The 23570-nt window shown below is 41.6% G+C and overlaps 2 protein-coding genes across 2 annotated transcripts in view; one reads left to right on the top strand and one right to left on the bottom strand.

The window, feature by feature from the left end:
• The first annotated feature begins 191 nt into the window (after window positions 1-191).
• Window positions 192-22908, top strand: MECR (mitochondrial trans-2-enoyl-CoA reductase). The gene is made up of 10 exons (XM_063454362.1): window positions 192-354; window positions 2984-3081; window positions 5848-5979; window positions 12635-12778; window positions 16538-16640; window positions 17091-17193; window positions 17312-17385; window positions 18008-18068; window positions 21981-22053; window positions 22227-22908. Exons 1-10 carry the CDS (start codon window positions 257-259, stop codon window positions 22388-22390), a joined length of 1050 nt encoding a protein of 349 aa, XP_063310432.1. The 5' UTR covers window positions 192-256; the 3' UTR covers window positions 22391-22908.
• EPB41 (erythrocyte membrane protein band 4.1) overlaps window positions 5303-23570 on the bottom strand; it is a 403184-nt gene continuing 384916 nt past the window's right edge. Inside the window, exon 24 of the mRNA XM_063454205.1 lies at window positions 5303-5327. The gene's annotated coding sequence lies outside the window, so the exon portion shown is untranslated. The remainder of the gene's footprint in view (window positions 5328-23570) is intronic.

Below are 23570 nucleotides of genomic sequence, written 5' to 3'. Positions count from 1 at the left end.
ACAAAATTTAGACCCTGTGCACACAGACAGCGGTATTTACACAAACCGCTTCATTCGGGTTTTAAAGTGAAAACTAATATTGGACATGAACGCTGCCAGCGAAGTGAGTATCGCTATTTACTCCACGTGCTGCCAGTCTGGGTCACCTTTAACCAAGGTCCCAGCTAAGCCGCCGGCAGTGGGCGTGACCTTGCGGTGACGTAACGGGCAGGGGGTGGAGCTGTCTCGTAGCGGATCTGTACCCAGGAGGGAAGCCATGTGGCCGGGTATACGCCTGCTCCGCCGCCCGCTCAGCACCCTATCAGCCCGGGGGCTCGTATACGAGAAGCACGGGGAGCCCTTGCAGGTGCTGCGGTGAGACATGGGATCATGGGAAATTCAGCCGGAGCATCCTAGGACAGCACAGCATCATGGGAGGAAGGGCAAAGGGAAGTGTATGGCGCCTAGCATCATGGGAGGAGGGGCACAGCACCTTTAAATATATATGTATAGCATAGTGTGGTAGAGTGCCCGCGGCTGGGAATGCTGTCGTGTCGCAGAGCCTTCTGGGAGTGGAAGATTGGAAGCCAGTTGAGCGAGCAATGCATCATGGGATCATGCCATGGGACACTCATGACCTGTAAAGCAACCTGGGAAGAGAGAGAGCAGCCCTCAGCAAGAATTAGCAAGGCAAACATGCTATACTGTGCAAGGAGCAATCACCATGGAAACCATTAGCACTTTGCACCCTTAAAGCACCTGTTTGTTTTGATAAATCTCTGCTGAAATTTAATTTCTTGAAACAATAGGAGTTATTCATTACACAGTGAATGGAAGTTAGCCTTGTGCTATTTATTTATTCTTTAATGGTTTTATATTTGATATGACATGCTTGGCTGCCCTGGTGCAGTCAAGAAGCCCCCACAGTCCTGTACACACAGGTATGGAATGAGTGTTCAATTAACCATGCATTGGGTGACCGGGAGCCCATAGCATGAGCTTTGCTGGAGTGCTTGTATAAGGGCTTAAAGCAGCCCTGTCACTTCACTCCTATGCAAGATGAGTATTTCATAATTATAAAAGCTTCTGGAAATACGTCGACCAGTTAGAATGTCACTGCAATTACAACTCATTCAAAATATACTGAGAAGCACTCTGCAGCACTGGCCCAGGAAGCACCTCTAGCAGCCATCTGAGGAGTGGACAATGGAGCTATCGCTAGGATGTAATGTAAACATTGCATTTCTCTGGGGGGGGGGAAAGTGTTTACAGCAAAAATCCTGAAGTGAATGATTATACTCACCAGAACAAATACAATAAGCTGTAGTTCTTCTGGTGACTATAGTGTCCCTTTTAATGAATACGTTTTAATGTGTAGCTCACGGCCCTGCAGTCTCAATTAGAGATGTCCCGAACAGTTCGCCAGGAACTGTTCGCTGGCGAACATAGCTTGTTCGCGGTCGCTGCGGCGGGTGAACATATGCGATGTTCGGTCCGCCCCCTATTCGTCATCATCGAGTAAACTTTGACCCTGTACCTCACAGTCAGCAGACACATTCCAGCCAATCAGCAGCAGACCCTCCCTCCCAGACCCTCCCACCTCCATGACGAATAGGGGGCGGACCGAACATCGCATATGTTCGCCCGCCGCGGCGACCGCCGGCGAACTGTTCGGGACATCTCTAGTCTCAATGTTCAAATCTCTACCATTTAGGAGTTAAAGGGACATGATAGGCACCCAGACCACTTCAGCTCATTGAAGGGGTCTGGGTGCAGTGTACCTGTTGCACTTAATGCTGCAATGTAAAACATTTCAGTTCCAGAGAAACTGCAATGTTTACATTGTAGCTCTAAGTCTGCCTCCAGTGGCTCTCTACCATGACCTTTGGTCCGATATCAAACGCTGGACGTCTTCACGCTCTGCATTAGGACACCCAATGTCAGATTTTTTTCCTGTAGGAAAGCATTAATTCAATGCTTTCGTATGGGGAGGTCTAATGCGTGCATTAGCACCCGCTTATCGTGGGTTAGTTAGGTTAATTTTCGGTAAGCGTTTAGGAAGGCTGTGCAAGTCACAGGCAGGGAGGTGTGACTAGAGCTGTATAAATAAAGTGATTTAACTCCAGAGAATTGTGCAGTGAGACTGCAGGGGCATGATCTATACATCCAAATTGCTTAATTAAACTAAAGTTGTTTCGGCGCCTCTGGTGCCCCTTTAACATTCAAATAACAATCTAAGGAAAAAAGGTAAAATAAAAATGTACTAACCACAGATTGAAGGGTTATATACAATGTTAAACCCCTCCGTTACTGAAGGTGCAACTACAACTCCAGCAGCGTCATTGGGTTGTCATCAGCATATCCGGAACTAGATTTCCGCTCAGACGAATGTAAATTCTGTGCAACAATAATTTGTTGAGCGGTCAGCTTAGCCCGTGCATTGCATCAGTTACATCTTCTGGGGCTCTACCGAAGCAGGAAGCACGTCACAATGAACATCAAACCCAGGTAAAGAGGGCAAACCATTGCTAAACCATTTGCTCGATTACTGAGTAACAGAGCCAGGGTACTCCAAGCATCATAACCATGATGCTAACTTTCACGTCAGCAGTGTATTAAACTTGCAGCATAAATGTGTTATCCAGCAGCAGTTATTGGTCCAGCTGTTACAAGAAAGTTAACCGAGGCTAAGGATACAAAAGATCCAGTAAATAGTCCTGCAGTTCCTGTGGAGTAACAGAAATGTTGCAGTTTGCTGGAGTTGGATCATTTCTACAATTTACAGGAATTAATTAATGCTTTAATTAGTTGATGCGGTTGAAGTATAAAAAATACTAAATGAAGAGGATATCATCCCTGTCAGTTGCTGAGATTTAAACCACATTCTATATTTTATTCAACTGCTTTAAACTTGAACAACCACTTTAAAACATTTTAAACACCTCCCCTACCCCACCCCACCCCCTATAAAAACATGTAACATTTACACCTTTATCTTTTACAGATTACAGAATTTGGTAGTCCCATCTCCTGGTGATTATGATGTCAGAGTTAAAATGTTGGCTGCCCCTATTAACCCTTCAGATATTAACATGGTCCAAGGTAAGGTTTTTGTTGGGGTCAATTAGTTTAAAAGGCTCACCACCGTTTTCATAAGGTGTAACTGACAGATTAGACTTTCAGTATAAAATACAATTCACCTTCCATTAGCGAACAAAAGCAGTGCTGTTTAAATATGCTATTATAGCATTTTCAAACGTTTTGTTTATACATTACTTTATTCCAAAGAAGAGAATTGTTTAAATGTTTGGGGTTTTTTTTGTGTGTGTATTTGTTAGTATACATGTGTTACACAAAGGTCTTAGAACAATGACAATCTTGACTAAGCTTGGCTTTATTCACCATCCCCATGCAAAGTGTATGTGAAGGGAGGCCAAACTGGTAATCTGCCTAAGGCTGTGTGGTTATTCTTCTCTGGGTGTCTACATGACTGAGTGTGAATTATGCAGGCTTTGCCAGTTTCTCACCAGTCACTCACTGTGCTCTGGTCCATAGGGAATGTATCATTTTTATACAGAATTCATAGGCTTTAAGTTCCGATTTCATTTAAATAAAGTTACCGTATATACTCAAGTATAAGCAGAGTTTTTCAGCACATTTTTTGTGCTGAAAAACCCCAACTCGACTTATACTCGAGTCAATGTCTGTATTATGGCAATTTACATTGCCATAATACAGACAAGGGGCTGGCAGAGAGCTCTTAATTCTCCTGCAGCTCCTGTCAGCTCCCTTCTCCTCCGCGCTGGTCCGGTCAGCTCCCAGTGTAAGTCTCGCGAGAGCCGCGGGGTCATAGTGCGCCCGCGAGACTTACAGTGTGAGCTGACAGGGGAGCTGACCGGACCAGCGCGGAGAAGGAGGGAGCTGCAGGAGAGGTAAGTGCTTCCTGCCAGCCCCCTCCACTGAACTGCCAATGCCACTGGACCACCAGGGAGTGAGAGCCCCCCTCCCTGCCATGTATCAAGCAGGGAGGGGGGCGACTAACATTTTTTTTTAATATTAATAAATAATATAATATAAAAATAATAAAATATTAATAATAAAAAAATTACTAATAAAACCAAAAATAATAATAAAAAATGAATAAAATTAATAACAAAAATGCCCACCCCCCACCAAGGCTCTGCAACACACACACTGCACTCCTATACACACACATACTGCACTCACACTGCATTCATTATATACACACACTGTAAATAAATATTCAATTAATATAATTTTTTTAGGATCTAATTTTATTAGAAATTTACCAGTAGCTGCTGTACCGTGTTTCCCCGAAAATAAGCCCTAGCTGAATTTTCGGGGTGGGCTGCACTATAAGCCCTACCCCGAAAATAAGACCTAGGCATTTTACCTTTGCGGCCCGGCGGGACTTCCTTCTTCTATGAGGAGGAGGGGGAGGAGCGTTGCGGGCCGCGGCATCGCGCAGCGTGATGATGACGTGTGCAGCGTGATGACGACGTGCGCAGCGCCGTCAGTCTGCCTTCACGGATCTTCAGCGGAAGGATCCATTCCGGGCGGTGAGGCACCCAGTGGTCGGACTCTTTGAACTGTGAGTAGATACCGGTATTTTATGTCTGGGACTTAATTAATTAAAGGGGGGGTGAATTAATTAAAGGGGGGGTGAATTAATTAAAGGGGGGGTGGATTAATTAGAGGGGGGTGGATTAATTAGAGGGGGGTGGATTAATTAGAGGGGGGTGGATTAATTAGAGGGGGTGGATTAATTAGAGGGGGGTGGATTTATTAAAGGGGGGTGGATTTATTAGAGGGGGTGGATTTATTAAAGGAGGGGTGGATTTATTAAAGGAGGGGTGGATTTATTAAAGGGGGGGTGGATTTATTAAAGGGGGGGTGGATTAATTAAAGGGGGGGTTCAATGTAGATACCGGTACCGTAAATAAATAAGCCCTACCCTGAAAATAAGCCCTAGTGTGTTTTTTGTGACTAAAATTAATATAAGACCCGGTCTTATTTTCGGAGAAACACGGTATTTCCCACCCTAGTCTTATACTCGAGTCAATAAGTTTTCCCAGTTTTTTGGGGTAAAATTAGGGGCCTCGGCTTATACTCGAGTATATACGGTACCCAATCATTGCCACTGATTGGTTGCATGCTGTTGCTGTCTGCATTGGTTATTTTTAAAACTGCGCGCATCTGTAAAGGCCCACTATTGCACACTGTCTGTGACAACACAAATACTCCATTAGTCCTTGTCTAGTGTCAATTTGTTCAAAACATAAGATTTTTTTTTTTTTTTTAATTTTTTTTTTTTAATGGTACATATGGTAAAATAATACAGGGGTATAGGAGAGGAATGTAGGACATGCATTGGGAATAACTGTTGATGCCTGGAGTCAACAACAAAAAAAGAATTATAAAATACAATTTGATTAACGACAGGACTTTTTCTTGTTGGATGATTTTTTTGTTTTGACTTGTGGGAAAAGGGTCTAGTGGTCACATACATGAATTAGGTCAGTTGTCTTTTGCTGTGTGTGTTTGTTTTTTGTTTTTTAACTGCATTGCTTTGATAGGGTACAGTGCAACATATATATTGATATTTAATATAAGTATTGTTTTTGTAAGTCAGTCATGTATGAGATTTTCATTATATTGTTTGAAATTTCTGTTTCTCGATCTACTGAAGACAAACATTAGGGTTGTTTATTCAACAGTACAGTGTTCTTTGTGACTTATGCAATATATTCTGATTCCGATTTTAACAATTGTAAATTTACCATTCCCTATATTCACTTATAAGACCACAGATATGCTCAGAGAAATCTGCTCTCCTCACATTTTCAGGAACCTATGCTCTTTTGCCGGAATTACCTGCTGTTGGAGGCAATGAAGGCGTAGGTGTAGTTGCAGAAATCGGAAATCATGTTACATCTGTACGACCTGGTGACTGGGTGATCCCAGTAGATGCTGGGCTTGGTAAGAATAGACCAAAAAGACACTAAACTGCTACGCTAATAAGAGAATAATACTTTCTTTCCTCTACAGCTTTCTCGTGTCAACTTTGCTTCTCTGTTTAATCTCCTATTTTATTCAGGGTAGACTAGTTTTAGAGAAGATAACTTTATATTCCTCTTAAAGGCACGAAATTATGTTGGAAACCCATTACTGCCCTTTTCATCACTTTTTCTAGGGGCTTGCATAGATGCCGATTTTTAGTATGTGCTAGCTTGGAATGGATTTTCACACATTATCTTAACTGCCCGAAAAGTAGAGAGCATTAATTAAACCACATCAGATAAATGCTAGTACTAGACATTTAACCCCTTAAGGACAGACGACGGATATATTCCGTCATGATTCCCTTTTATTCCAGAAGTTGTGTCATTAAGGGGTTAAAGACACTCGTAACTTAGGGAGCATCAGGAAAATCTTCTTTCGATTGCTTTTTTAGCAGAGCTGCTATTTCCTCTTCATTGTTGGACTTTCATAAATGAATAACAAACAAGTGTAATCATTCACTTGCACTCAATGATCTCATCCCCAAGATGAAACAGATCTTTTGCTGACATATCTACTGGATAAATTACTGATACTATTGTAATTACTTGGAGCAATATGAACACCTTGCTAGCAGTTGTGACGTGAGACATTTAAAAGTCACCACTGGTATTGGTTCCAGTGTGGGTTTTTTTTCACTCCATTTAGTTCAGATGAGCTGTAATAATAGTAACAAAACCTATGATGCATCATAGCTAAAAATGCAGTTAAGCATATTTCGTAGTGTAAAAAATAAATAAATTACATTCTGGAGTAAATTATTGGCACCAATACAACTTTAATGCGTTTAGCAAATGTTTGCCTCAATAATACGCTGCATTTTTGCTTGCAGAGGACAGAAAAAAGTATATATTTATTTGTATTAGCCCCCCTCCTTGGTTTTGCCCCCAATTTGAGCATTGTCTTCTTTATCCCTGTATGTATGAAGCTCAGCCACCACCAGCATTGATATCCCTCCCTTTTGTATTCGAACCAAACCCTTAAGTTCCAAACAATATGTCCTGCATTTCCTAGAATGCCCATGCCCCACTGTCAAACCAACAATATATTTGAATGGGCTTATATATGCTATCATGACCATTGCAATATATTTTGAAATGTGTCTCTCTATTAATAATCACACACCTAGACATTAGTAAATGTGGATGATTTTAACTAATACAAGAAAATTACTATTGCTACTATTCTTTCTCTGTGCTCTTTCTTTTTTTTTCTTGTCTTTTATCTGTTGTTAGGTCAAAGACCTATGTGTCTAACTTGAACCATACGAAGAACAGAGCAATGGTAAAACAATGTCCCCAAATACAAGGTCAGCAAGCCAACCCAGGAAAAGGCCAGTCGTGGGTAAAATGCCAAGTCAATGAAACTCCTTGTACTCCACAGACACACAATCTTTAACACCAAACCTATATATGAGGAGAATCCTATATTCCCTCTCTGTGTGACCAACACAGCTGATATTTTATGACTAGAAGATTTTTAACAAGGCCTTGAGACCATATGAAAGCTTCCATCCATTCTCCATCTGCACTAATTCAAAGTACCCTTTCACCCTCTTCTCCCCATTGAGTGACTTCTTGGTATGATTCGAGTTGTATATTCAAATTTCCCCATTGTAAGCAACAAGTTGAGTTTATTGGACTTGTCCGTTAATGATTAACAGATGCAAATGCAATATGCATATGCAAGAATTCATTTAAATCACCGTGCTCCACTTTGTGTACCTTAAATGTTAAACTGTATGTATCCCATCTGTATGTATCCCAGGGATGGGCTGACAGTATTCTGGGCCCCTTGGCAAAATTAGACTCTGGGCCCTCTCCAAGCCATTACATAAAGTCCAGCCATAGATTTACCTCTGTGTTAAAGGAACACTCCAAATACATAAAGCACTTTAAGTGCTCCTCTACTGCTTGCCTGCCTACTCTGTGAGGGAGAGAGAGGCTGGCGTAAGACCTACTTCAGGTCCCATCCCCTCCACACAGGCTGAGCTGCCAGCCATAGGGACCCTCAATGCTGAATACCAAATTGGGGAGTTCTGTATACTTCCTAGCTGGTACTTTGCTTCTCAACAGTATGCGGACTACCAGGAGCCTCTGGCCATTTGTTTATGACCAAACTGCTAGAGTGCTCTGTCCTCTCCTGCCCATCACCTTGGGCTATGCATCATTTTGAGCTTTTCAGAATTGAAGTCAATTCTGACCCCAGATACTAAATTATCTGGGCACTTTCAGCCAAGAATGAACCAGTGTAAATGTTTATTTTACACCTGGTAATACCATACACAACCCTTTTTGTTAAAATGAGATACAATTATGTATTAGAAATTTTAAAAAGTGAAAAATGATGATTTATTTATTTTTTATTATGAAAAAGAAACAAAATGTTTTGAAACATTTTCTCTACAAATAATGTATAAAATGTTTAAAGCGTTTCTATAACCACCTCTACTGCCCGCTATTGTGATTTTTGATATTGGGAGTACCCTGGCAACATTCCTCTGTAATGGGGCATAAGGTTGCTTTTACCTGGGTCCTGCTGGAAGCTAAGCCTCCTTCAATGGCAGCTGGATGATATCCAGCTTTTGCAGAGCTGAATGCAGAAGCTGGATGCCAATCCTGCTGCTGCTTATTCTTAGGTTGATAGCATTAGCTGAGTGCTCTCAGCCCATGAATGAGTGTTTTTGCACAGAGCTCTTATGCTGGGCTGGCTAACGTTGCTGCCAGAGGGGGGAGTTACACTTACTGTAGCTAGCCCAGATTTATTTGCATCTGAGAGCAAGATCCTAGTCCAGGGGTAGGCAACCTTTTAGCAGCACTGTGCCGATATAGGATTGTGATGTCCCGTAGTGTGCCGATCCTATTTTTTTTTTTTAATTGAGGTCTGTATGCTGCCGTATTCTGTTTGTGTTATTTATACTGTAATTGCTTTGTATCGTTGTATTTGTGCGTATATGAGCTATTATATTGTATATGTTCAGGAGTAGTTTATGGTATCGTGTATGATACATATGAATGTGGGCTGTGTATGAGGGCTGCTTGTGAAATTGTGTGTGGATGGATATGTCAAATTGTGTGTTTGGTAGTGTGTGGGGGCTGTTTGGGGTATTGCATGTGAGAGGCTGCATGTGGGGTTGTGTGCTTGTATGTGGATTGTTAATGGTGTTGCATTTGTGGGGATTGCATGTGTGTGTGGGCTGTTCATATTATTTGTATGAGGGGAGGGTTATTCTGCATGTCTGTGTATTTCTGTTCCAGTGGGGACCAGGCTGGCCAGGTACAGGTCAAGAACAGGAGTTGTGATAGCTGTCGAGGGCTGCTCTACTACAGTGTGGATTCCCATTCACAAGTGCTGGGAGGAAGTGATCTGAGATCACTTCCTCTATGTGCTACAATTCATAAATTGAGGATTGTCCTTCACCACCAGTTTTACTGGGACTCCTGATAGGCCAGAGTGTGTTTGGCTCTAGCAGCCTCGAGTGCCGTGCAAAGACACCTCGAGTGCCGTGCATGGCACTAGTGCCGTAGGTTGCCTACCCCTGTCCTAGTCCATGTAAAGTATAACCTTACATGCAAAACAACTAACCTCAGAGCAATCAAAAACTTTCAGTATTTGATTATGCTCAAGAAGTAAGACACACTTTAAATATTTTCATGCAGGACATTTTAACATTTTATACTGTGGCTGAAATCTGAGAGAATCTTGGTCATTTAAATTGTGTAACAGCAAGGTATGTTCTGTATGCTGACACTCAGAGGTTCTCTGGGGTTTAGGAAACTTGACAAAACCATCATGACTGTAGGCTTTTTTTTTTTTTTTAGACCATCTTTATTTTTGTTTTCAACAGTTGAGTATGAAAAAAGCTCACAATAAGTAGATTTGCAACAGTATTTCATTGGTAACATGTTTATAACTAACAGCCATGTAGTGGGCCCACTATCTAGCCTATGGTTTGTTATAGTGGTGCAGAGATCGTCTCGATATTGCAAATTGATGTGTCGGTGACCTATCACCATGGTAGGGAATTCCTGTCGCGTCATGAAGTTGGGTGGGGAGGAGGGTATCTCCCGGAAACTCATAGCTCCAGGTATGTTGGGGGAGTCAGGTGTGATCCGCATCCCGCCCCAACCATCCCCACCCCGCCCGAGCCAGTTAAGGCCGCGCCCGCCTACCAGGCCACGTACTGTGCTAGCTAGCTTAGAGTACGGTGAAAGACCGCTATTGGACGGTGATGTCTCAGTGGCCTTGTCCGCTAAATCTGCTTGTGCGTCTACTCCAGAGGCACTGTCTCAATTTTGGGTGCGGAATAGGGTAACATAGTCATGGGGAAAACCGTGGCGCGTATGAGGGCCCGACCTCCCACCTCAATGCCCAAGCGTAAGTCACTCTGCCCTGGCCCGAGGCCATCTCGGGGGCGTCATGTGTAGAGCAGGCACGTCCAGTTAGCGGGTCAGTCTTAGGGTGTGTCAGGTTGTTCGGACGTGGGTCTCGCTTCTGTCACGCTGTTTGTCGTGGTTGTGTGTGCTAGTCGAGTGATGTGGTCGCCAGTCATTGTTCCTTGGTCCAGTCGGAGAGGCTCAGGCACAGGAGCGGAAGAGAGAGCGTGAATGGAAGGAAGAAAGAGAAGAGGGAGAGAGAAACAAAAACAAAAAAGGGGGGGGAGGGGACACGTATCTCCTAAGCCGCCACTCTTAGCCTCATAGTGTCTTGCATCAGGATAGACCCGTCGGGCCCAGCCATCTCCACCAGCACGTGAGTGGCCAGATCAGCTGCCCTGGCACTTTTTTTGGCCCTTACTCCTCTCCTCCGGTGATGACTGTAGGCTTAATTCCACACAAGGTCAGCCAAAAACAGTTTTTCCAAGGATTATATTTTTGGTTTGTTTTTTACAAAAAATCTGGTTCTCTTCCAATGATGTGTTGATTCTTATAATTAATATAAAGTAGGTTAGTTTTAGTTTTACCATACTAACTTCTAATGATCTCTGAGGATGCATGAGAGCTTAGGTCTCATTGCCCACAACACTTATCTTCCAGGTTTTCTTAAAGCGGCACTGTCATGCCGAACATACCTTTTTTATTTAATCAATTCCTCTTCTCTCCCTCTGTCAGGATCTGTTCATTTCTTCCTGTCTGCTCTACTTTTCTTTAAAACATAAGACAAAGTAAGACTTTGTCTTATGGAGGTTTCCTACGCCTGACCAGCTATGACCAGTGGAGTAGCAAAGTGTGCTTCATTTCCAGTGGTCAGAGCAAGTTTCCCACAATTCTCACCTTTAATCCATGATCTCGCGATGCTTCCTGTCAGTATTCCCGAACGTCCTGTTACCCTAGACAGAACGCATGCAAAACTACTGAATTCGTCCTAACAGAATGAGAACAGTTTCTTCATTCGTGTTAGGACGCAATTCGGGACTTTGTTCAAATTAATGAAACTCCGATCCTATTCGTGCCGCGGATGCATCTTCAGCCATATTTACAAATACAAAGTAAAGATTATTTAGTATTAGTAAATAATCGGCCCCTACTCGCTATATCGCGAGTAAGGCATGTCTACCAAACATGTCTACCTGTGGCTGCTCACTGTTAAAATAAGATAAAATAAAAGATCCCTAGTGTCCCCACTCCTGAGCCACCACCCGTGCCGAGCGAGTGGGGGCTCTTAAACTGAATAGGGGACCTATTGGTCCCGGCCCCCACCCGCAGCTCATGGGTGAGATTTGGGGGGGACAACAATAGGTCCACCGTTCAGTTTAACAGCCCCCATTTGCGTGGCTCGGGAGGGGGGACACTAGGGTTTTTGTTTTGTTTTTTACACCGTGAGCAGCCACTGGCTGCTCACTGTTTACTGGACATGCCCGTTACTTGCGATATAGCGAGTAGGGGCAGAATTTATTAACACTAAGTAATCTTTACTTAGTATTGGTAAATTTGGCTGAAAGACTAATTTAGGTCTTTCAGCCTTTTGGTAGATAGCTCCCTGAAACCGTGGGAATTATTAAATTCTGATCCGAACAAAGTCCTGAATTGCGTCCTAACACGAATGAAGAAACTGTTCTCATTCTGTTAGGATGAAATTCATTGGTTTCGCCAGCGTTCTGTCTAAGTGACAGGACGTTCGGGAATACTGACAGGAAGCATCGCGAGATCACAGGTCAAAGGTGAGAATTGTGGTAAAATTGCTCTGACCACCCGAAATGAAGCACACTTTGCTCCTCCGCTGGTCATAGCTGATCAGGTGTAGGAAACCTCCATAAGACAAAGTAGTCCCTACTTTGTCTTATGTTTTAAAGAAAACTAGAGCAGACAGGAAGAAATGAAGAACAGATCCTGACCGAGGGAGAAAAGAGGAATCTATTAAAGAAAGGTACATTCCCCCTCAACTTTGAGCTCTCACATTTTACGTACTATTGTAACGTTTGTTTTTTGCATGTATAATCCTTCATTTACACCAGAACTTCCTTCTACCACTGCTAGATTTTTTTTCCTTTCCCTTCATTTTTCTTTTAATCCCATTTATTTGTATTTATTAGTTCATTTTCATTATTATTTACATTTTTTTTGTTTTTTTCCAGGTACATGGCGCACAGAAGGATTGTACAATGAGTCATCCCTTGTTCGGGTTCCCAGTGACATACCTGTGGTGGGAGCAGCAACTCTGAGTGTCAATCCATGTACTGCATATAGATTACTGTCTGATTATGAGACCCTTCGACCAGGTGAAGAAAAATGAAGTGAGAATGTACAAGGAAGCAAAAAACTTATAGAATTATTTACAATAAGCAGTTTGAGCTTTGAAAGCAAGGGAAATAAAGGGGAACTCTGGGTTTTATTAAGTATGGAATGTGTTTCCATATTTAAAGATTTCTGAATAAATCACAATTTCGCAATTTTGATTTGGGTATTTACAGCCAGTTGGGATTGCAAAATTGGAACAGGTATAGGTGTGTGTAAATATACAGGTATTCAAACACTCATTGATGTGCATTGTTTGACCACATTAGGATTAGGTTAGTGCAAAATTTAATTTGGTGCCCAAACTTAAAGGGACACTATAGTCACCAGAACAACTACAGCTTATTGAATTTGTTCTGGTGTGTAGAATCATTACCTTCAGGCTTTTTGCTGTAAACACTGTATTTTCAGAGAAAATGCAGTGTTTACATTACAGCCTAGTGATAACTTCACTGGCCACTCCTCAGCTGTTATAGATCCTTCCTGGGTCTTGGCTACCTAAAATGCATCCAAATGTTCAGTATCTCCTCCCTCTGCATGCAGACACTGAACTTTCCTCATAGAGATTAATTGAGTCAATTCATCTCTATGAGGAGATGCTGATTGGCCAGGGCTGTGTTTGAATCATGCTGGCTCTGCCCCTGATCTGCCTCTTTGTTAGTCTCAGCCAATCCTATGGGGTAGCACTGTGATTGGATCAGGCTACCACTTCTGATGATGTCAGCAGACTGCTTGTTTTATTTTTTTGAGCCAAACAGCATGCAGATCTACAGCTTCTGGCTTGAATACAGTAGGATTTTGCTATATGTATGGAGGCATAAGGAGCCCAGGGGGGCTAGATGGTGGTTTTAACACTATAGGGTCAGGAATACATGCTTGTGTTCCTGACCCTATAGTGATACTTTAAACCTCTTGCAATATTCAAACTTTAATTGTGAACAAATTTGGCTTCATAGCCCTATTTCTGTTTCTTAATCCACTAGCCTTTTATTAGGTCTAGTGGTCTATACCTAAACCTATACTTCTAAATTTGCATATGTGGTGATCTCACAATGTTATTTCACAGGCTTGCAGAAGGAAATGTCATGAATTGATTTTAAAAATTCAAAGGGAAAAAATTCAAAGGGAAAAAAACCCTAATAGAATTGTGTTAAATAATTTTAAGAAAGCAGTGTAATTTTTCTATATTGGTTTCATACAGCACAGTTCAAGACATGAGGAAAACAATTGTCTAATAACTTTTTCAAGAGACTAACAAAATGTACCGTATATACTAGAGTATAAGCCGAGTTTTTTAGCACATTTTTTGTGCTAAAAAAACCCAACTATGCTTATACTCGAGTCAATAGTCTGTATTATGGCAATTTGCATTGCCATAATACAGACTGGGGGAGAGGGGGGCTGGCAGAGCTGTAACTTACCTCTCCTGTCAGCTCTCTCCTCCTCCGCGCCGTCCGTTCAGCACCTCGTCAGCTCCCAGTGTAAGACTTACACTGGGAGCTGACAGAGGGAGCTGCACAGACCGCGCGGAGGAGGAGAGAGCTGACAGGAGCTGCAGGAGAGGTAAGTTACAGCTCTGCCAGCCCCCTCTTCCCCCCCCACTGAACTGCCAATGCCACTGGACCACCAGGGAAGGAGAGCCCCCCTCCCTGCCATGTATCAAGCAGGGAGGGGGGACGAAAAAAAATAATAATAATAAAAAAAATAATAATAATTAAATAATAATACAATAATAATAATAATTAAATAAAAATAATAATTAATAATAATAAAAAAATGTAAATAATAAAAATTTAAATAATAAAAAAAAACCACCCACCCCCCACCAAGGCTCTGCAACTCACACTCACACACACTCATACACTCACACTCATACACACACGCTGCACTCATACACACACGCTGCACTCATACACACACGCTGCACTCATACACACACGCTGCGCTCATACACACACGCTGCGCTCATACACACACGCTGCGCTCATACACACACGCTGCGCTCATACACACACGCTGCGCTCATACACACACGCTGCGCTCATACACACACGCTGCGCTCATACACACACGCTGCGCTCATACACACACGCTGCGCTCATACACACACGCTGCGCTCATACACACACGCTGCGCTCATACACTCACGCTGCGCTCATACACTCACGCTGCGCTCATACACTCACGCTGCGCTCATACACTCACGCTGCGCTCATACACTCACGCTGCACTCATACACTCACGCTGCACTCATACACACACGCTGCACTCATACACACACGCTGCACTCATACACACACGCTGCACTCATACACTCACGCTGCACTCATACACACACGCTGCACTCATACACTCACGCTGCATTCATACACACACGCTGCATTCATACACTCACGCTGCACTCATACACTCACGCTGCACTCATACACTCACGCTGCACTCATACACTCACGCTGCACTCATACACACACGCTGCACTCATACACTCACGCTGCACTCATACACTCACGCTGCACTCATACACACACGCTGCACTCATACACTCACGCTGCACTCATACACACGCTGCACTCATACACTCACGCTGCATTCATACACTCACGCTGCATTCATACACTCACGCTGCATTCATACACACACGCTGCATTCATTATACACACACTGTAAATAAATATTCAATTAATATATTTTTTTTAGGATCTAATTTTATTTAGAAATTTACCAGTAGCTGCTGCATTTCTCACCCTAGTCTTATACTCGAGTCAATAAGTTTTCCCAGTTTTTTGGGGTAAAATTAGGGGCCTCGGCTTATATTCGGGTCGGCTTATACTTACTATACTTACTATACTATACTATACTATACTTACTATAGTATATACGGTAATTACATTTATTAAAATGCACACAATGAGTTAAACATATGCAAATCTTTGCTTGTATAACAAAAGTAGAAATAATAATTCAGCTTCTTTTTAAGCTTTGGTCAAGTAACACAGATAATAGGCACAGTAAATAATACATCCCCTGTCTGTCCCTATAGATATCACTCTTTGTACAATAGTCTATTCTGCTTGCTTCTGGAATACAGATTAAGGAAAGGTGCGTACACACAAAAATACAACTTTACATTTTACAAGACACGAGAGTACAGCAGTGATGTAGGCTCCTGGCGCTGAAGCACCAGTAGTTGAAATGGAGCAGTGCAAGAAAGATGGCAGCCGCGAGGTACAGGTAATAATTATTTACATAGCGCCAACAAGTTCCGCAGCGCTGTACAATGTAATCTCACCTTTACCTGCCAACGAGCCACCAGTGGTGATGTCCCCATTGGGGACCTTGCAAATTCTGCAAAGTTTCCAGACTGTGACAGTGCCACTTTAGATGAGAAAGACATTGGTGGGCAGTTTCATGCCTTCCTGTTTAGAAATCTTCACCAAATCCATCGTGTTAGGGATTATTGGAGGAATGCAATCTACCAGACAAACAAATCTATGCAGAAGTTGTAGGCATCCATACATATAGTGTGTTTTTGTTTTACTTTCTTTCTCTCTCCACCATCCCTCAATATGAATATCTCTTCAGTTTAGGGCTAAATTAGGTCTGTTCACGGTTTGATGTTCTTAATTCAGAATATAGTTACTTGTGTACTTATGGGGTACTTGGGGTACTTATGTGTGGTGATGGTTTTGTGGGTTGTTGGAAGGGTGCTTTGAAATTAACCCATACATTTTTGTTTCCCATAGGTGACTCTATAATACAAAATGCCAGCAACAGCAGTGTGGGCCAAGTTGTTATCCAAATTGCATCATCACTTGGTATTACTACCATTAATGTTGTACGAGATCGGTAGGTGTATAGTCATTTGGCTTATGTGTGAGCATTACAAGTTTGTAACACAGCATGCTATGTGATAATATATGCATTACCTGTTGAATCCCAAAATTGGTGAACATCATCATGCAAGATATTTAGAAAGAAAATTGTTGCACCTAGTTAATGGCGAACTTTTACAAATTTGGTTCACCTGAATCTTTTTTTTCTGGTAATTTTTTAAATAAAAAAGCATAATGAATCCTGTTGATAACCTCATATAGGAACGGGAGTAATAACTGGGATCCCATAAAAGTGCCAAGCTGTTTATTGATAGTACAATACAGCAAATTATGTGTTTGACATCATGGATAGTATTGGGGGAAAATAAATTTTGCAGACTGAAGCTGTGACTGTAGAAATATCTATCAAGTTGTATGGAAGCACTTGTAACAGGACTGCTGTGATACATCTATATGTGTGCAGGTCGGATCTCAGTAGTCTGGTACAGAGGCTCCATGACCTAGGAGCAGATCATGTCATCACAGAAGATGTCCTTCGCAAGCCAGAGATGAAAGAGTTGTTCAAGGTATTTAAAAAAAAAAAAAAAAAAATCCTCCTTTTTACCAAGTATTTATTCCCTTGTACAAATACTCCCTGAAACAAATTTTTGTTTTTGTTTTGTTTTTTCTTTCACTTATTTACAGAAATGTCCCCGTCCAAGGCTAGCTTTAAACTGTGTTGGTGGGAAAAGCACAACCGAGATGTTGCGCCATTTGGAGTAAGTATTTTTAGGTAGTGATTCAAAGACTGATTATTGAATTATGAAATCATTGTGCTCTGGTATAGGTTATTTATTTGAGTACATTCCTGAATGTGCCATCAGTTAATCAACTGAGTGCTCCATAACATGGAGGATTTAGTGTCAATAAAGTATCTTTCCCTAATGTTAAATAATACATACTATGGGACCTGTTCACTAAACATTGTAGAAGGATAACTGGTGGGGGAAGCTTAGGGTGCTTATAACATGCTTATAACATGCAGTGAGTGTACTTTTAGAAAACTTTATAAATGTCTGGCACAGGATGCAAGAAGTTAATCCAGTTTTGTAGTCGTAATACAATTTCAAGAGTTTAAACCAGAATGCAATACAGTAGCTTGGTACCAAGGGCCTAATTTGTATCTTCTTGCCAATTCTTGGCTATACAATTTGAAGTACACAATTTCATTCTGTGTATTTGAATTCTCAGCCAAAATAAAAAAGTTACCAAAACCACTTTTTTTTTTTTTTTTTTGCAGTGAGCTTTGAACAGTGTGCCTAAATTCTAGAGGTTTATGAACTAAGTACCCAATTGCAGTGAATTGAAAAACTAATTGCAAAATGTGTTATTGTCCTCTAGCTATGGTGGCACTATGGTGACATATGGTGGGATGGCTAAACAACCAGTGACTATACCTGTGGTAAGTTGATATGTTGTTTTTTTTTATTGTGTGTAAAACCAGTTCATTGGCTTTCAGTTCAGATTCAGAGGCTGGTTTAATGTTGTAATCAGATGACTAGATCCGAATGGAGACCTAAATTGAAGGGGGGTGGGGGGGTGGGCTACCTTTGAATAAACATTATTTAAGATATTATGTCTTGGACATAAGAACTGCCTGCAAAATGCCTGCCTTTCAGGATTGTAACTGCAATCCTTTTTTTTTTTTTTTTTTTTTTTTTTTTTTTCAGTTTTACCTCTCCCTAATAAGCATCTAAAGGGTGAGGAGTGCAGAGCAGAAGTATAGACTAACGCACTAACCTCCACAGCACTTCTGAGTATGCTGTGTTTCAAAAGTACTGCACAGGCACATTCATTTAGACATCGCTTCCAAAGCATCATACACAACTGTGCACCCTCACATAGAACATTCACGTGACTTTATGGTGTTATGAAATTCCGCTTTCTATAATTGGCTGTGCTTTGAGATCCTAACATATACAACATTAGAAAAACATAAAAAAATAACAATGCATGTACATATTTACACTACTGTTGTGCCTATTGACCTCTAGATCACCTTTTTATTGAGTTCCATTTATACCATTAGAAGGAATTGCTAGTAACAAGCATAGCTTCTTGTGTGGCAAGCATTTTGCAATATAAGTCTTAAAGGAACACTGTAGGGTCAGGAACACAAACATGTATTCCTCACTGTATTATTTTAAAAGCACCATCTTGCCTCCCTAATTATATGTCAGGGTACCTTTATGTGTTGGCACAGGCTGTGCTACACCCTGGAAACATCCGGCACGTGGAAGGGGACCTTTCCAGTGTTTCTCATACTGGCTGTGATAACCCCGCCCCTTTTTATGTCGTAGCGTGTACGCACCAGTGTCATGCCGCTAATAACGTCATGGGCCGGCAAAACGTTTGAATTCAACTGTTTTGGGGGCGTGGCTACAAATTAAAAGAACACAGTATAAAAGGGGATTCCGGGACATAACTCATTGTTGTGGTTCTTTATAAGGGGGTGGGGGGGTGCACGATCAATGGGTTCCTCGCCTATAATATATAAATTGACAGTTTGAGGACCAGACGACATCCCCACGACGACTCCCACACCTCATGCAGAGATTTGTGGGAAAACTGCTGGCATCTAAATAAGCCAAGATCATCACCCCGGACGCTATCTTTAGGGTCCCAAAGCCACGGAGGGCACCGGAGAGAGCCCCTAGGGACCTGGTGGTGAGGTTCCGCAGCTCTGCTGAGAAGACTGCAGTGCAGGTGGCACTTAAAGGGTCCAGCACCTACGAATTTGAGAACATGCGGTTCTCCTTCTCTGACCTGTGAGGGGACACTCTACAATGGCGGAGGTCCCTCCGGTCGTTCACGACACTGCTCCAGCAACACAAGGTTGGATATCGCTGGTGCTTGCCTCAGACTCTACATGTCCTACACGATGACACAGTGCACTCCGTCTCAGGTCTGCAGGGAGCAACTGCGCTGCTGAGCACATTCAACTTGCCAGGGGACTCATTACAGGTACTGGGCCCTTTGGAACTGACCACAGTGATGAACAGATGGTACCCAGCGAAGGTGGTGCCGTTCGTACCCAGGAGGGGTAGGAAGCTACATGTATGCGGCTGCAACAGCTTGAAACGAGGAACTTTCTCCGTCATTACTATACTCTTATTAAATAAGGGACTGGTGTCGACAGCAGCTCATTTATCTATTGTTAGGAACTTTTATTTTACTTTTTCACATATGAGACAAAAAAAAATCCATACTGCTCTTAATTTACTCTGAAGCCAAACCTGTCCTTGGCGCCCCAGGGACTCTTTCCCTCCCACCTCCAAAATCGCAGCAGAAGTGCACCAAACCATGAAACAGGCAGGAGGTGCATTTAATATAGTTCATATAAGGCCTGTTACCCTGCAGCCCATCGATAACTCGCTGAGCCACCCTGGAACAATAGGCTATTAGTTCACCTCGCGAAGGCCACTAAATCCTTTCGGTGAAATCCCACACGGAGTTTGCACCCTAGACCCGTTACCTGCTTGCTTTCCCCATTAGTACTTGCTGGTCTATGTAGCTCCCTATTGTGCCCTGGACCCACAATCAATACAGCGCAAGCAATGACATTTGTACCATCTAGATAACATAGCTAGGCCCCACACGACCAGACTCAGAAAGGAAACACCCGTATAGCACACTACACACTCAAAAATTAAAAACCCGCAGTTTCCTAGCCGAGCCAAACCGAGATTCACTAATATGTACTAATGTTTGAACATAGTGATGATTGTTAGATATGTTAACTCTCTGTTATATGCTTCTTCTTCTTCTCTCATGCTGGAGAGCTAATTACAAATAAAGATTTAAAAAAGAAAACAAAACTCATTATTTACTCTATATATTTCTTGGTTTTAACTTTGGCTACGTTTTGATTATTCTACATTCTGTACTCCTTTGACTCTACTTCGTACTCTCGCTGTTCCTGACTTCTGGCTCCCCTGACCTCTGCTTGTTCCTTATTACTCTCTGTACTTGTGACATTAGCCCGACCACTCTCAGGCCTGGTACACATTACTATTCTACTACACTCTGTGTGTTTGACCCCTACATATTCCTGACATTATAGTGACATCTTACCTTTATTCCAGTCTGCTGGTGCTGGCTCAACCCCTGATCTGCCTCCTTGGCTGACATCATCAGAAGTAATGATCTAAAATTGTCAAGTCTGATGATCTCAGCCAAGGAGGCAGGCTGCAGGCAGGGCCAAACATCACCCTGGCCAATCGGCACCTCTTCATTGAGATGCATTGAATTAATGCATCTCTATGAGGCAATTTCAGTGTCTCGATGCAGAGGGTGGAATCACTGAATGTCGGTGCTGTGCAGAACTGTCTCAGGAAGCACCTCTAGTAGCCATTTGAGTGGCCACTGGAGGTGTCCCTAGACTGTAATGTAAACTCTGCCTCTTCTCTGAGAAGACCGTGTTTATTATAAAATGCCTGCAGGGACTGACTATACTTACCAGAACAACTACCTTAAAATGTAATCGCTCTGGTGGCTATAGTTTCCCTTTAAGTAAAAAAGAAAATCGTTATAACTTTTCAAAGTCCGCAAAGTGACCAAAATCTGTCCCTGGGCACTTGCTTCCTTGCCTATAATGTGCTTTTGTGAAACTGTTTCTTTATTCTATTAGTGGAATTTGTCAAACCCTCATGATCTCTATGGAAACTCCCCCTGGACAAGATTAGTCTTGTGTGTCTCCGTTTTAACACTTGCCAACACAGGTTTTGAAAGGAGGAGGAGCTGTGACCCTCCCGAGCATGCAACATGGTTCAGATGAAGTGCTCTGGGAATGTTTAACCTGGCCATCCAACCTGAAAATCCTAGCTCATTCCAACCCAGGATGAACCAGGGAGGGCACATGCACCTTTTTAGTCTATTAGCCAAAAGTCTAGCAAAAACCCTGACTACACTAGGAGTACAATAACTCACTAAAAAGATGGAATCTTATTTTTAAGACATGACTAGTATTATCTTTAATTATCATAATTTATTACCAAGCAGTTTGCCACATTATGTATCTGGACTGTGTGAACTGTATCTGGAATCCCTTTTTGCAAACCAGCCCATGAAGTGTTTCACCTCTAGAAAATACCTTTTTGATTTCCCTTTTTTTTATTATTATTATTTTTTTTTTTTTTTATCTTCTCCCTCCTTGAATGTCCCTTCTCATATTAGCCAAAATATAAAAAAAAAACAGAAATCCCTATTCCTGATCAAAGTTACCCATCATATCCCCTTTTAATTATTTCACACATCCTGGTTTTAAATGTTTGTTTGTTTTTTTCATATTCTTACATTTTTGGTTTGTTTTCAGAGTGCACTCATATTTAAGAATGTGAAGCTGTGTGGATTCTGGGTGACTCAGTGGAAGAGAGATAGAGCTCACAGTGAGTATATGTAACACCACACATTTTTTTGTTTGTTTTAATAATCATTCCTATTTTGCACTCTTGCTCGCCGCCACTTTTCCCTATTTGTAATTGTAAATCAGTCTGTTTTATTTGATCATAACCTTAAATTGCCTGTTTTTAAATTTTCAAATATACATTGTGTCTTGCAGACCGAGAGGAAGTTACAAAAATGATAAGAGACCTCTCTGATTTAATTCGTCGGGGGAAGCTTGTTACTCCTCCATCAACAGAGTGGCCATTGCAGGATTTTGCAAAGGCTATGCGTGATGCTCAGACTCCATTCCTGTCCCGTAAACAAATCCTTATAATGTGAACAAGCTCTATGAAATCCATCTCAGGATTTTATTACTTCTGCCATTTTGATGCTATATCTAACTTCCCAGCTGTAGTACCTACAGTGTGTTTCCATAAATACCTAATATATAACTGTGTGTATGTATAATACTTAGTATTGTTTTAAAATATGAGAATGGCAATACTTTTGCACTGTGTGAGATTATATACATATAAAATGTATATGTAATGCCATATGCAAAATATTTGTGTGCAGTTATACATCCAGACATTTATGTATATGGTTTTAAATTTAATTATATGTGTATACAGATATCTATTTATAGATGTATATTTTGTCAGCAAAAAAAAGTCAATGAATTGCATCCGTTTGATAAACGTATATAAAATGAAGGTATGTTATCAGTAGTGTATATCAAGTGGCCAACATACAAGATGGCTAATGATAATGTCAAGATTAATTATCCGGCATTACAATGTAAGATGTGATTTTTATTTCTCTTTGTTTCTTGGAGATTAAAGAATAAGCACACCTGATCATGTGGTTATTGTCTTATCATTTGAGTGATTTTTATTTTATTTATTTTTTTAAGCAAAAGTATCATTGCAGTTAATAGTCTAAATTTCTCTATCTTATTTATTATTTTGATGGGATATTATGGATATAGTATTAACTGGAGGCACACTACGTTTGTGACCCATTCTTCAGTTGTAATAAAATGTATATTCAAAGTCTTTCCAATCCCTTCATTAAACACTTTCCAGATTCAGACAGTGTCAGCATTACACTGAGGAATGCAATTTATTATGGACAGGTGCATGAGGGCCTGATGGATTAGATATGCCTTTTCCAACCAAAGAGACTCCGTTGAAAATTGTGCCAGTTTCAGGTCCCAAATCAGGAGATAAAGCTTCACTCCAAGTCCCAACTTCTTATAAAACACTTTATCACAGTGTTCTTTGGCAGGTGTGTTGTTAAAGTTACATTTCCAATTTAATTCAGAAAGCAAGCATCAATAGCCTGTTCCAGATCCTTCATAGAACACCATGAACCAGTAGAAGTGGTAGCTAGTATAGAGTATGCAAACCAGGGGTCAAGTCCTGGGTAAAAAAAAGTGTGGTAACTTACCCCAGATCCAGGGGGCAGGGGCTGAGGAACAGGACAGGGCCTGAGTAAAGGGATATAAAAAAAAAACCTA

The sequence above is a fragment of the Pelobates fuscus genome, chromosome 1 (genome assembly GCF_036172605.1).
Source record: "Pelobates fuscus isolate aPelFus1 chromosome 1, aPelFus1.pri, whole genome shotgun sequence".
In the NCBI taxonomy this organism is placed as follows: domain Eukaryota; kingdom Metazoa; phylum Chordata; class Amphibia; order Anura; family Pelobatidae; genus Pelobates; species Pelobates fuscus.
Note: the sequence above shows the minus strand (reverse complement) of the source record. Positions and strands in the feature narration are given on the sequence as shown.

What these genes read in the sequence shown, in the direction of transcription:
- MECR (XM_063454362.1), top strand. Translation starts at nt 257, where the DNA reads ATGTGGCCGGGTATACGCCTGCTCCGCCGCCCGCTCAGCACCCTATCA. An exon ending in AGATATTAACATGGTCCAAG is followed by an intron (nt 3,082 to 5,847) that starts GTAAGGTTTTTG and finishes TCACATTTTCAG; the next exon opens with GAACCTATGCTCTTTTGCCG. An exon ending in GAGATGTTGCGCCATTTGGA is followed by an intron (nt 17,386 to 18,007) that starts GTAAGTATTTTT and finishes ATTGTCCTCTAG; the next exon opens with CTATGGTGGCACTATGGTGA.